The sequence below is a fragment of the Pyxicephalus adspersus genome, chromosome 2 (genome assembly GCF_032062135.1).
Source record: "Pyxicephalus adspersus chromosome 2, UCB_Pads_2.0, whole genome shotgun sequence".
NCBI lineage: Eukaryota > Metazoa > Chordata > Amphibia > Anura > Pyxicephalidae > Pyxicephalus > Pyxicephalus adspersus.
Window position 1 is genome coordinate 124,485,827 of NC_092859.1, and position 14,156 is coordinate 124,499,982.

General features: G+C 37.3%; 1 protein-coding gene across 2 annotated transcripts in view; it reads left to right on the forward strand.

Annotated features, from left to right (window-relative positions):
* Nucleotides 1–1,009, forward strand: part of LRRC49 (leucine rich repeat containing 49) — an 84,643-nt gene extending 83,634 nt beyond the window's left edge. For both annotated transcript variants that reach the window (XM_072402301.1, XM_072402302.1), the window contains one exon: nucleotides 460–1,009. In XM_072402301.1, coding sequence (XP_072258402.1) covers nucleotides 460–663 — 204 coding nt within the window. In that variant the 3' untranslated portion in view covers nucleotides 664–1,009. The remainder of the gene's footprint in view (nucleotides 1–459) is intronic.
* The last annotated feature ends 13,147 nt before the right edge of the window (nucleotides 1,010–14,156 follow it).

The following is a 14,156-nucleotide window of genomic DNA, read 5'->3' on the forward strand; positions in this document are numbered from 1 at the left end:
GTTTTTTCCCGCCTTGTGTATACACATTGGGCCTGATTTACTAAAGCTGTCCAAGACTGAAGAAGATAAACTAACCTGGGTGATCCAGCAAACCTAGAATGGATTTCTAAAAGCATTTTATATTATTTGATTAGTGTTTTCAATCCTGGAACAGATCCATTCCAGGTTTGCTGGATCACCCAGGTTCTCCCATGATAGTCTATCCTCAGTCTTGGAGAGCTTTGATAAATCAGGCCCAAAGTTTCCGCTGCAATGTAAGGATGCTGGGAAGTGTAGTCTGGCATCCATTGTTCTTTCTACTTGTCTTATAGGCACATCTTCCCCCAACAATCAATAATGTATACATTGCTAACTAGTAACATTGTTACCAGTTTCCTGGCTATTTTGAAGACTCATTGGCTTCAATATTGTCTTTAATTAAGTTATGTCACTTATATTATTTCAACCTTTCCCTTTCAGGAAACTGCAGAGAAGAAAGCCTTCTGTCGCACGTTTGTAGAAGATCTTGTGAATGAAGCAACTGACATTAATTTAAAAAATGAATCTCTACAAAAGTTGTGGCCCCAAATTTTCATTGAAATGGTCAGAGATGCTGTGATTGAGGTTCGCGATAAGAACTCGTATATGAAACAGTGCTTGCAGAAGATATCTGAGCAAAAATAGCCACCAATCAATATTCTGGAAACTATAATATTGATGGTTCCTATGTAGATCTGCTTATTTCTCTTTTTATGTCCTCAATTTTCTACCTCCCTATTGTTGACAGTATTGAAGACCACTGTGTGTTGAACTGGGTTCGGTACTTGGGACTTTGACCTGTTTATTACAAGCAGGTTTGTATACACGTATACCACAAACAAGCCATGATCCTTAAATGTCTTCCACCACTATGTATGTGGGAGGGGAACATTGTTACACTACTAGGGCCAATTTGTCACTTGGAACATCACTTTTCAGTGCAATGAGCTTTTCTGAAGCATTTGTTTAGAATAAAATAAATTCTCTTTTGTAGGTTGTGTTCATTTTTAGCATTTGAAGGCATTTACTGTTTATACAATGCAAGAATTTTAACAAACTTTATTGCAGATACTTGACTTCTTCCTTTCTGTATGTACTGGGAGAGGGAGCTCTTATTGGCACAGATCATGAATTCCAAGGTATGTCTTGACTATCACATGATTTATTATGCCTTTGATGTGCAACACTGTTTGCATTTATACCACCATAGGTGAAAGTTCTAATATATTAAATGTAAAAGTACAACCCCCTTTCTCTTAAAAGAAACGCCAGCAATCTTTTTCTTGCCATCTAATCTAACCATGAAATGGAGTTTTAGGGGAATTTTAAAGTTTGAAATACCAGGCAATCTGAGGAATTTGGTGGCCTATCATGACATTTTTACATTATATGAAGGGTCGCTTTTCAGTTTCCCCTTCCATTTATCCCCTTTTTAATGTACAGCGCTGCGTAATATGTTGGCGCTATATAAATCCTGTTTATTAATAATAATAATAATAATAATAATAATACTGTTGCAGTAAAGACTGAATAAGAAGCCCAGAGTCTGCTTGGATACATCCATATTCATTTATCCCAGGAGAATTTTGGCTGCTCCTTCTGCTCATGCCCAATCTCAGGCATGCACAGAAAGACTGGCACTTTTTTTAACATTTTAAGGAGGAAAGTTCACCTAATGTGCACCTGCACAGTGGGAGAATGGGTAACGTAAAAAGACTCAGAAGGATCAGATTGCAGAAGGATCGAGGGCACTGTCAGTAAAGGTGTCATTGTTTTTTTAATAAAAGTTCCGATTTAAGAATAATTTGGCCAAAGTGCAGGGTCTAAGAAGACGGCAGTGTTCACCTAACCACCCTACAAGGATGGAAAGCCCTCTGACACACCCAAGCAAACTAGAGCAGGTAGCTGAAAAGCAAGGTGCCAGGATGATAAATATTCTCGATGTCATGGACAGACCAAAGATTAGGATGATCAGAGAACAGATGTAGTCAGAAATGGGCAGGAGTGCCTCATTGGTGAAGCAGTAGGTAAAGGTAGTAAGGTAAAGGGACAGGAACAAACAAAATCATAGGGATAACACAAGGCTTTTGTGGTTAAAGGAAACACCAGGGTACTCAAGACCACAGAAAGTATTAGGCTTCACAGAGATCACTCCAGTGTACAGGAGACACTTGAGGTCACAGGAACCCCAATGTTCAGCACTAGCATAGCGGCGCATGGCTTGAACACCACTGGTGCACCGCTAGGCCTTTAAGTACCCTAACCAATCAGGTGCTGCCTCCTAATTGGCTGTGGCAGCAGTGCTCCAAACAAAACCAGGAAGTTTGGATAGCCACAAAGTAGAGGTAATACTTGGCGCTGGTATCATAAGAGTCACACATGGTAGTCCAGAAAATGAATCACTAATTTTGAAAAACTACATTATTTTTTTTATCATTATATTTGTTTTCATACCTCAATGTAGTACGCTTAGCAGTACTTTCTTCAGTGATGTCTTCTGTCTCTGATTTTTATAACCTAATCTGTTCTGACCTTCAAAAGAAATACCAGTACTTCTGCTCGCGCGTAAATCCATCTGTGCCTTTTACAGGTCCAAGGTATTGATGTGTAGTCATTGAATATTTTGGGTTTATTGAGAATCACTGTTAATCTAGTGGACAGTATGGGACTTAGACTCCATTGAGGTTCAATGTTTCCCTTCATATTACATTGTATTAAATCAAGCCTAAATTGGCCTTATTTCACTTCCCATCAAACACACTGTTAGAAAAACAGACCAAGTGAAGATTGTTATGGTATTTGCATCGGCACTCCCAGCAAAGTAAAAAAACAAAACAAAAAAGCAACAACTTGGAAACATTGGATCTGTGTCTGTAATAGTAAAGCACACATGGGGAAATAATAAATAGGATCTGTGTATGAATATGTCTGCATCCAGCATGTTATAACTAGCAGGAATAATGCAAATTTCAGAAAATGCTCTCATGATTCATTAGCATTCCTGATTCTGCTCTGTGTGAGTTGCTGTCAGTCATCATGGCGCAGTAAAGGGAGTGAACACAAACACTGACTTTACAAGAATGTCAATTCCCACTAAAACATTATGACTTTTCATAGTACAGAAGTGGTGTAGAGAAGCTGGTTGTATTTAGTGATTTCAGCAAACACTTATTTTACAAAAAAATTCTGCTGTGTGACTAGATATTTTAGCTGTTTGGCGCCACATTATGAAAAACTAACAGTGGCTTAGAATGCTCATTTTTCTGACTTACCTAATTTTAACCTAAGAGTTGGAAGAAAAGACAATCCTGAGATTCAGGATTGGACAATTATTGGACAATGAACTAAAAACATCTGTTTATTATTTTAGAACCTAAACAAAGCTATAATATTGATAAAGGCTACCAAATCTTTTTTTGTTCAAGGAAGGAAAAGATACATATTTTTTTTTTTTTATGGATTAAAAAATTGGTTAACTATTTTAATTCAAACCATTGCATCACAGAGCCGTAAAAACTGTCCCCATGATATTGTTATGCAGCTGACAGATGGGTCAACTTGTTACTGTCACATAACACAATGTATATTCCAAAACTTCAACTATCATTTGAATCACATTTATATTAAACTGACATTAAAGTGTAAGTCCCCACCTTTATTTCTCTACAATGTCTCTTTTGTGCACCCAGCTAATCCACAAGCCCAGTTGCTCCTTTTTTCTGATTCTTAATTTTGCTCTATTTTAATGTACTACATTGTCCTCTTACCATGTTCAAGTCCAGTGCAAGATAAGCAAGATTTCTGGTAAATCACCTGGTTCTAACTGTTAAACTACAGAAACAATTGAATTCTATAGTCAGTATCCATCAGTCATTGAGGATAAAGTGTAAGAGTTTCTTTACTTATAGATCTGGACCTTTGAGCAGTTATAGGTGCACTTTACTGTATGGAGCAAGATTCTTCTCCTACTTCTCTGACTTGTCATGTGACTAGGTGCCAAGTGCTGTATTTTAGGGAGGCAATGAAAGTGTCATAAACTCTTTAAAATCTGGAAGTAATTTGATGGAAAAAGAGCAAATTAGATATAAGTACATGCTAAGTATGGGCAAAGAACAACATGAAACAATCTTTCATGATCATTTCCAGTGACAAAAAGTGACAGATGAACGAATGAGCATTGTACACACAGCACTGTTCTGTTCTATGAAGAGGGAAAAATGAGCAAGTAGCACTCTGCTGTGCTCTTCCCCAATGATTTTGTACAGAGGTCATTCTCCATCTCCCAAGACAGATTCATGAATGTCAGGTGACCCCTGTACATCCTTGCCCTTGCCAGATCCTTGCCCGAGAGCATGAGCATTCGTATTGGGTGGGAATAATCTGACGTGTGTACATATCCTTAGAAACTGTGTAAGCTATTTAAGAGCACAGTATAAAGTTCAGTAATCCATATAGACCAATGAGATTTCATCCTTCACAGGTATGACTACAGAAAATGGTAATCCAATGCTTTATTATATTGTGGCATTGTCATCATTCCATTTTAGTTTGTGCAGCTTTACTGAGTAGGTCAGATCATGTATAATACATATAAAGACATCCTAGGTTGTGTCTAGTAATACTAAATACACATAAATATCACCTGTTACATAAGCAGAACTGTATACATGAAAGTACTTTCCTTCTTTTTAAGCCAGAACTTTTTATGAAACCATGACAAACCGGGGCTCTAATAATTCATGCTGGATTCTGGAATAACTAGAAGGCATTCTCTACTTGTGAAGTGATTACAGCGTGGAGAAATGAAACCCATGGGGATTTTTTAAAACCTTTTAATAGTAACCCTGCAAAGGAAATGTTTTCATTTCAATCCATGACATCAAATTTATTTACAACTATGAAAATATTTATTTCCAGTCTGCCCCCATTATAAAAGAAGTTCAGTTTTAATGATGCTTTTCTTTGCCTATTCTTGGTGTTAATGAATGTCACATTTTTTTTTAGCCAACTTTGAATGTTCTGTATTTACAACTTGGCCGTTTGTTTGTGCTTTACTTGTGAATGTGGAGTGAACGTGGGAAAATAGCCTATTGCGTGTGTCGACTACTCAGTCTGGAGTGTCTCCAGAGGGTTACTTGACACAGTGGTATGTATAGCATGGTTTCTTCCATTTCTGAAATACCATACTTATCACATGGTACCGGGGTTATCTGCATACCATACAAATCCCTGTATACAGTAAATGTTCCCTGAACTTCTATATATTGTTTTAGCTTCCTTGGTCTTGTCTTATCATGAGGTTGCTTGGTGCTCACTAGTGTAAAAAGAGGTCTGGTTTGCTAACCTTTGCTGTCACACTTCAAACATATATGCAGAAAAGTTTTGATGTTTTAACTCCCCTAATAACTCCTTGATTTATATTCCTAAATGCAGATAAGCAGTGCTAAGTGTTCTGTGTAATGAAATATCAATATCAGCATCTGCCAATTGAACCCTACCTTAATACAGCATTGCTATCACTGCAAAACACAAGCCCAGCTAAAACGTTTTGCTCCTCTTGAGAGCCATCTTTTTGGCTCTAAGCAGGGCTGTACCTACGATAAAGAACTCATTGGCAAATGCCCAGGGCAGCGGGACTAGAGGGGGCAGCACACAGTTTTAAAATGTACACCATATTGTTTGCTTGTTTTTTTTCCATTAACCTGACCAAGCCTTTTGATATTTGTAGGTAAATCTTTGTTAGCCTATATTAGTTATGCATGGCACTACAATTCTTTACATTTTTTTCTTGACTGTATACTACTACCTGATTTTTTTTTTGCTCATGGCACAGTGGATGGTGGTAGGTTAAAGAAAGGGAAAGTTTTGACTATAGGGCCCAGTAACCCTACATTTCACCCTGCAGTTTTTAATGAAAAAAAATTCCTACTGTAAAACCCTCATGTGGCCACAGAAGCTGTGATTTGGCTAAAAATAACTTTGGTTTATTCTTACACTTAGATATGTTTGCCAAGGAAGGACATCATTACTCTGTCTCTGCATTCCTCACTTTTTATTAAGAGCATAAGCTCTGTTTCATTACAGCTCAACATCGACTCCTTAATAGCATATTAAGGCAGCTGGCAAAGAAAGTCCAGTCATTCCGAGCTAAGATGTTTTTACTTAATTATTAATTACACATCTTTTCATAATACATGTAAAGGGGTACAGTGTTCATAAAATGGAATACGAAATACATAAACTGGTCCAATATAAACTACAAATAAATAGATTTAAAGTCTCACTTCCTTTTCATGGTTACACACACTGGCCAAGGCAGCTGTCTGAGCCATTTTACTTAGCACCATGATCATCTATAGAATGTGCGAGCAATGATGTCACTCTTCATTTGGGTTCATGGAAAGCAGGGCATGATTTCACATCGTACAAAGTCTGGCACAGCGTTACTTTATAGAGAACAAAATGTATAAAGGAACAGTAGTGTATATAAAGATCATTCTGATTTAGGAAACTGTGAAGTAGCCACTCCAGGTGTACTTACTGCCCTATATTATTTTTAAAGAACTTGGTGGTAGTTAAACCCTTTTTAGTGATTAGGAAAAGGACTGTAAGGTCACTGCATAATGTAGAAAAACAGGATTCTATATTCATTAAGAGGAATATGACTGACTATACCTTATAATTTCAGAGATCATCAGGAGCCTCCAAAACATAGAGGAACAAAGTATGAAATCCCTTAGATTCTTGGTGTATTTCATGCATCATACTAAACTCCTGGCTATACTAAACCTCCCTGCAAATATACCTTGTCTACCACTTTTTAGGAGACTTATAAATCTAGAGGAATGTATTTAGTAAACAATAGTCAAAGCGCTGCGTAATATGTTGTCACTATATAAATCCTGTTTATAGTCATACACATCTTCTCGTGTCCGTGTCCAGGTATAGTCCTAATCCCAATCGGGAAAAAAGTCTACATACATTTTTTTCAGTATATTTTTTATTTTTAATGTTTGGAAATCAAATTGACTTGACACATGCATAACTACTGAATTCCCCTGACCATGTCCAGGGTATGGGTAACCTATTCCACAAAGAAGTGGAATATGCTTTCCAATTTTCAGTCCAAAAATGCTGACCTCTGGATCTATTGTAAGTTATCATGCAATATTTCAAATGTAATCTTTTGGCCTCTATATTACAGCAGTATTAACCTCCAGGATCCTAACAACACCCATTTCAACACTTTCCTCCCAACCCCTATAATCATACCCTGACAGTCAAACCCTATTTGAAGTGACCTAAATTCGTAGTCACACAACACTAATTCTGGGTTTTCCCTATTCCTGGTTTACATTTAGAAGGATCCTAGGTGTCATCATTACTGTGTGACACTTCCCATTACTTTTCCTACACTTGTTCTGAATAGACGAGAAGACCAAAAGTAATGTCATCCTTTAAAGGGGGGCTGCCAGGGACCGATGAGTGTCAGCTCTGAATCAGCAGTCCCCCTAGAGGGACCAGCACATCACAATTAGATGTTTTTATCTTCATTCACAAAGTAAGGAATCGTTAGAATCCTGTGGGGTGGCAGTGGAATAAGAGGGAAGGCTGGGAGAATTTTAGGTTTTGCCTGGAGAGGGCCTTTAACTTTTTATGAATACTTTATCTGAATTATTTAGAGTTTTGTAGGAATAGGCAGCATTAGCTGGTAATCATGTTAGTTTTATTATTAAAGAAGCATGACACTAAATATTATGATTAGAAATAGTAATAAGGCCTGTTCTCTCCTGCATCTGCATGAGAAATCTGATCCAGGAATTCCTAATTCTTTGTGTTTAATGACCCCATCCTTTTTCTGTTTAATTGATGTCATAACATTCCCCAGAGCAATTTTTTATGTCTCCAAGAGAATATGCTTCACCTGCCTGCCCATACTAAAATGGAACAAACAGAACTGTGCTTTCTGTACAATACATGCATACCTGGATGGGGCCAGACGTCAAAGTATGTTTCCGTGACTTGCCTTAGGGAACTTTGCTGCTGTTTGCTTGATATAAACTTAACCTCTTTCTTAAGCTAAAGTTTATGCTGGTAGTTTTTTAATTAACTAACTATCAAATACGTATAAACAGTGCAAATAAATCTACAACAAATTAAACTTCTGTACACCTAAAAATGCTGACCTTGTTATTAAAGTGGAAATAAACTCAAAAAGAAGAAGAAATGAAAGTTTACTATGATAATGGGAACATCCAGAAACAATAATTGTGCCTATGTAGTACACTGAAAATTTATATTTTGATTTAAATTCCTCCTGAAAAATAGCTGTGAATGTCCTGATATGTGGGTTGCCTGGTACCACTGTGCCTACAGCCTCATTGCTGTATATCTTTAATGTGAGGTTCAGGCACTATACCCCAACTGAGAGAAAGTACTCAGATACTCCAGTATAGACTAAATAGTGATAACAAGTGACAGCACCAGAATAAACATTAAAGGATATAGAAGACAAAAGAAAAAGAAGGGGCATTTTGGTAAACAGATTTTTTTATTTATTAGTATTACAAAGTACAAAAGCAAGTAAAATTAGCAACATTGCTAGACAAAGTACATCTCTAACATAATGTAAACTGATGAGATTTGAGGCCGTCATCTCTTTTCCTGACTCGTTTCAGCTTCCTTGAGAGATTTTTTTAGAGACTCTTACTGATTACAACACAATATTACAAGATAACAAGGGGTACAATGTGAGACATTGTGTATTAATATAATTATGTAATAAATACAGGAAAATGAATAGTGACAATATTATAACTTTTATGTATATGGTGCTCAGAGCTAAAGTGAAATTAAATATGAATAGAAACATAGTTATACCTGTAATATTTCTAGATGTAGGTAGGTTAATAATATCGATTTAGTGAATCAAGGATAATGATTAGGTTAGAAGAGAAGACAATTAGAGTGAGAGGGTGGAAGTGCAGCCCAATAGATGATGATGTAATAGGTGGCTTTATAGGTGAAAAAAACAACAAAGGATATTGAAGTATGACATTAATGACTTTTTGAGCTACGGAGCATTAATACCCTAAGTAGTTTTGAACTCTAAGTTATAACGAAGAGGAGTTTACACAAAATTACATAGATATATAGTATCAAATTAAGATATGAACAGTGTAACCTAGAAAAAAATATGTTCCTAATTTTACTTGCTTTTGTACAGTGACGAAAAAAAAGTATTTGATCCCCTGCTGATTTTGTATGTTTGCCCTCTGACAAAGAAATGGCCAGTCTATAACGGTAATGGTAGGTTTATTGTAGGTGTGAGAGACAGAATAACAACAAAAGAACCTTCAAAAACCCAGTGCTCAAAAGTCAGAGCTTGATGTGCATTGTAATGACTGAAATAAGTATTTGATCCCTTCGCAAGAGATGACTAAGTACTTGGTGACAAACCCCTTGTTTGCAATCACAGAGGTCAGACGTTTCCTGTAGTTGGCCACCAGGTTTGCACACACACATTTTGTCCCACTCCTCTTTGCAGATCCTCTCCAAGTCAGTAAGGTTTCGAGGCCGATGTTTGGCAACTCGAACCTTCAGGTTTCTCCACAGATGGGATTAAGGTCTGGAGAATGGCTAGGCCACTCCAGGACCTTCATGTGCTTCTTCTTAAACCATACCTTTGATGCCTTGGCTGTGTGTTTTGGGTCATTGTCATGCTGGAATACCCATCCACGACCCATTTTCAATGCCCTGGCTGAGGGAAGGAGGTGCTCACCTAAGTTTTGACGATACATAGCCCTGTCCATTGTCCCTTCGATGCGTTGAAGGTGTCCTATCCCCTTAGCAGAAAAACACCCCCAAAGCAAAATGTGTCTGCCTTCATGTATGACGGTGGGGATGGTGTTCTTGGGGTCATTGGCAGCATTCCGCCTCCTCCAAACACGGCGAGTTGAGTTGATGCCAAAGAACTCAATTTTGGTCTGACCACAACACTTTCACCCAGTTCTCCTCTGGATCATTCAGAAGTTTATGGGCAAACTGCAGACGGGCCCGTACATGTGCTGTCTTGAGCAGGGGGACCTTGCGGGCTCTGCAAGATTTCACGCCTTCACGGCGCAGTGTGTTACCAATTGTTTTCTTGGTGATTATGGTCCCAGCTGCCCTGAGATCATTGACAAGTTCCCCCCATGTAGTTCTGGGTAGCTTCGTCACTGTTTTCCTGATCATTGCAACTTCATGAGGGGAGATCTTGCATGGAGCCCTAGACTGAGGGAGATTGACAGTTATTTTGTGTTTCTTCCATTTGCGAATTATCGTGCCAACTGTTGTCACCTTCTCACCAAACTGGTTGGAGATAGTCTTGTAGCCCAGTCCAGCCTTGTGTAGGTCTACAATCTTGTCCCTGACATCCTTGGACAGCTCTTTGGTCTTGGCCATGGTGGCTAGTTTGGGATCTGATTGATTGCTTCTGTGGACAGGTATCGTTTATACAGGTACTGTAACAAGCTTGGATTAGAAGCACTCCCCTACAGAGGGTTCTCCCAATCTCAGCTCCCTACCTGCATACAGGTAAGACACTGGGGAAGCTGAAATCTTGCTGGTTAATAGGGGATCAAATACTTTTTTCACTCATTACAATGCACATCAAGCTCTGACTTTTGAGCACTGGGGTTTTTGATGTTTTTTTTGTTGTTATTCTATCTCTCACACCTACAATAAACCTACCATTGCAATTATAGACTGGTCATTTCTTTGTCAGAGGGCAAACATACAAAATCAGCAGGGGATCAAATAATTCTTTACCTCACTGTACTTAGTAACACTATTAAGTACAAAAGGCTATGTTTGCCAAAAAGCCCCTTCTTTTGCCTCCATCTTCTAAATATTCTAATGTTAGACTCAGGAGAATAGGAGTAATTTTGGTAATTTGATTACTTTATTATTAACTGTATTAATATAGTGCAAATATATTCCGCAATGTGACAAAGTCTTTAGTCACCTCACTAACTGTCCCTTAGGGCTAACCCTTTAATATAGTGTAAACATGATTTTTTGAGGACCTTTCCCATTCTGTGTTTACAGCTGCAGTGGTAAAGACTAAAGGGGAAGCTGGAATACTTACATCACCATCACAGGAGGCCATGGGCTGCTCCTTCTGCACATGCATGACATAAAAATGCATAAAAAGGGCTTTCCTAGAAGGTAAAAACAAAAAAATGCTTGATCTCTCTGGGCACATGCATTTTTTTACATTTTCAGGAAGAAACGTCACCAGATCTCGCACCTGTGCAGTACAAGATCTTGTGACGTGAGCAGAACCAGGAACGAAGAAAAAAGAAAATAGTTGCATCAGCCCACCCTGGAAAGAAGGGAGAATTCAGGGCGGCAGGGACCTACTGGTCTGAATTATTATTATTATTATTATTATTAATAATAGTATTTATATAGCACCAACATATTACACAGGACTATACATTAAATAGGGGTTGCAAATGACAGACAGATACAGACAGTGACACAGGAGGAGGAGAGGACCGTGTCCAAAAGAGCTTACAATCTAGGAGTATTCACCAATAAAGGTATTTTTTCAGGTGAAAATTACTTTTTAAAGGGGTTCACTATCTGATCTCCTTACGATAGTCATATGTCAATAACACAATCTAAGGCCAACCTTGGGGGGAAGCCAATTACCTTACTGAATGTTTTTAGCATGTGGGAGGAAACCAGAGTGTCTGGAGGAAACCCACATGAACACGAAGTGAACATCCAAACTGCATGTAAAGAGTGTCCTGTCACTCCCCAGTGCTGAGTAGCAAACACAATGCTTGCAGCATCCTGGGCCAGCAAGGAAACCAATCTATTAGGGATTTTCTAGTGGCAAGTACAACAACTGTCATTCTATTTTTTTTAAACATAATAAACACTTTATTCATCACATAACAAAGGAATACAAGCAGTAAATACCAAAGTTGTTACATACATTAAATAACTGATTACAATAGCAACAATACCAGCAAAACTTCCTAATTCATGCAACCAGTCCTAGAGAACTCAACCCATAAAGGTGAGGTAGTCATACAGGATCTTGTAATTGCATATAAGTTCTAATTCTCAACTCATTTTGCAGATACTAGTCTGCTTCTTCAGGAGTATAGGAGGTAAACATTCTAAATAGAATATATATATATATATATAAATATATATATATATATATATATATATATATATATATATATATATATCGGAATTGGTATAGACCTTTTTGATTCATTCATTACAATATGTGTATGATACAAGTATGTCACAAAAAACGTACATGCTAGCATCAGCACAGCCATAGATACTGCAATCAGATACTGCATGACCCATGTATAAAATATATATTCACACAAGTTTCAACTATGTAACTACCCATATCTCCGCAAGTGTTTCTATGTGTGCCACCTTGTGGTAAAAATGATGGGTCATCATGTCCTAAAGATGCATTGCATGTCAAATTCAGTGTCACTTAGATACTGCTATAGCTATAAAAACACTAATGACACTTCTTGACAGGCAAGTCTATTCAGATCTGTTTGTAAAGCACCATGACAATCTTGGAAGCATACTGCAGGTTTTAATGAAATATATTTTGCATATGTACTATATAATAATATGCATACATTAAAAGTTGTATGCACATGACTGCACTACATGGAAAAAAAAAAACTTCTGTATAGTGTAATCGGCTTTGCTTGCAAACATCATACTAAAGTTTAATACGTAATATACATAAATATTCTGCAAAATGATCTCAAGGTAAATAGGCTAAAGTATGGAGGCTGATGAAGATCAAAATAATTAAAAAACTTGAAAAGTTATAATAAAGTTCAAAAGTATCTACTGCCTTTAGCAACCAATCAGATTCTTTGGCCCTGATTTATTAACGTTCTCATCAGTGAAGCTGAGTAATTGAGCAAACCTGGAATGGATTTCCTAAAATCAAGCTATTTGTTAGCAAATGTTTTTAATCTTGGGCCAGATCCATTCCAGGTTTGCTGGATCACCCAGCTTCACTGATGAAAGTGTATTCTCTCCAGCCTTGGACAACTTTAATAAATCAGGACCTTTGTTTCAAACTGAGAAAAAAAGGAACTAATTAATTCCTACAAGCGATGTCTCCAATTTGTTCTACTTCTATGTTCTAGTTTTTTTTTTTTTGCAGTTGTTATGCTTTGTTTACTAACACGACATTTGATGTTTTTTCTCTGATACAGAGTTGGACCTGGAAGTCAGCAGTTATTGCACAAGGTTGATAATTTGTAGGTGGGCTGTTATAAACTTCCTGGGACAATCTTTTTTTGCCAAGACCACCCAGATATATAAAAACAAGCTACAATGTTATGCTTTAAAGTATTGTTTGAAAAATGTCAACTGCTTTGTTATCTAACGATATAAAAGAATGTTCCCAATAATATTAACATACTCATAATTATGAATTACTACATTGGTACAGAACATTGGTTTCCCAACTTGGACCTTGGGCTGGCCATACACAGCAGTTTTAAGCAATTTCAACTAAGTTCTGTAGAACTGGCCAGATGGATTATTGAAATCTACCAGCACCATAAAGTCATGGATTGTTGTCTCGATCTGTTTAGTTGTTTTGCCAGTGAAAGCTGGTTGGAAGTTGCAGAACTTCTACTGGCATGATACAGACCACCTGCCACTAGTTTGGCATTTGTCCCAACATGACTTTTATAAACTTTATGACATTTTTTTTTCTTTGCTCACAAACTGTATTTTATCACATCATTCTGTTCTGCTTTACATAAATAAAAAAATAGGAGTTTTGATGGGATTCACATTTGTAGCTCCTTCCAAGCAGCTCTAGTTTTAAATAGATATTGCATAGGTAAATAATAAACACTAAAATCGTTTAAATGATGCTGCAGAAGCAGACCTTTAATAGCATTTCTGAAACTTATAAATGATCATTACATTTTCTACAAGGAAAACAGAATTGGGTTTTTGATGAACCCATTATGAGAAAAACAAGAAGACTGCCATTGCTGACCTCTTTAAGAATGCTATTAGCCTGGCTTTCATGTTGATGCTTTTACCTCATTATTTTCAGTCTCAGACCAGAAACA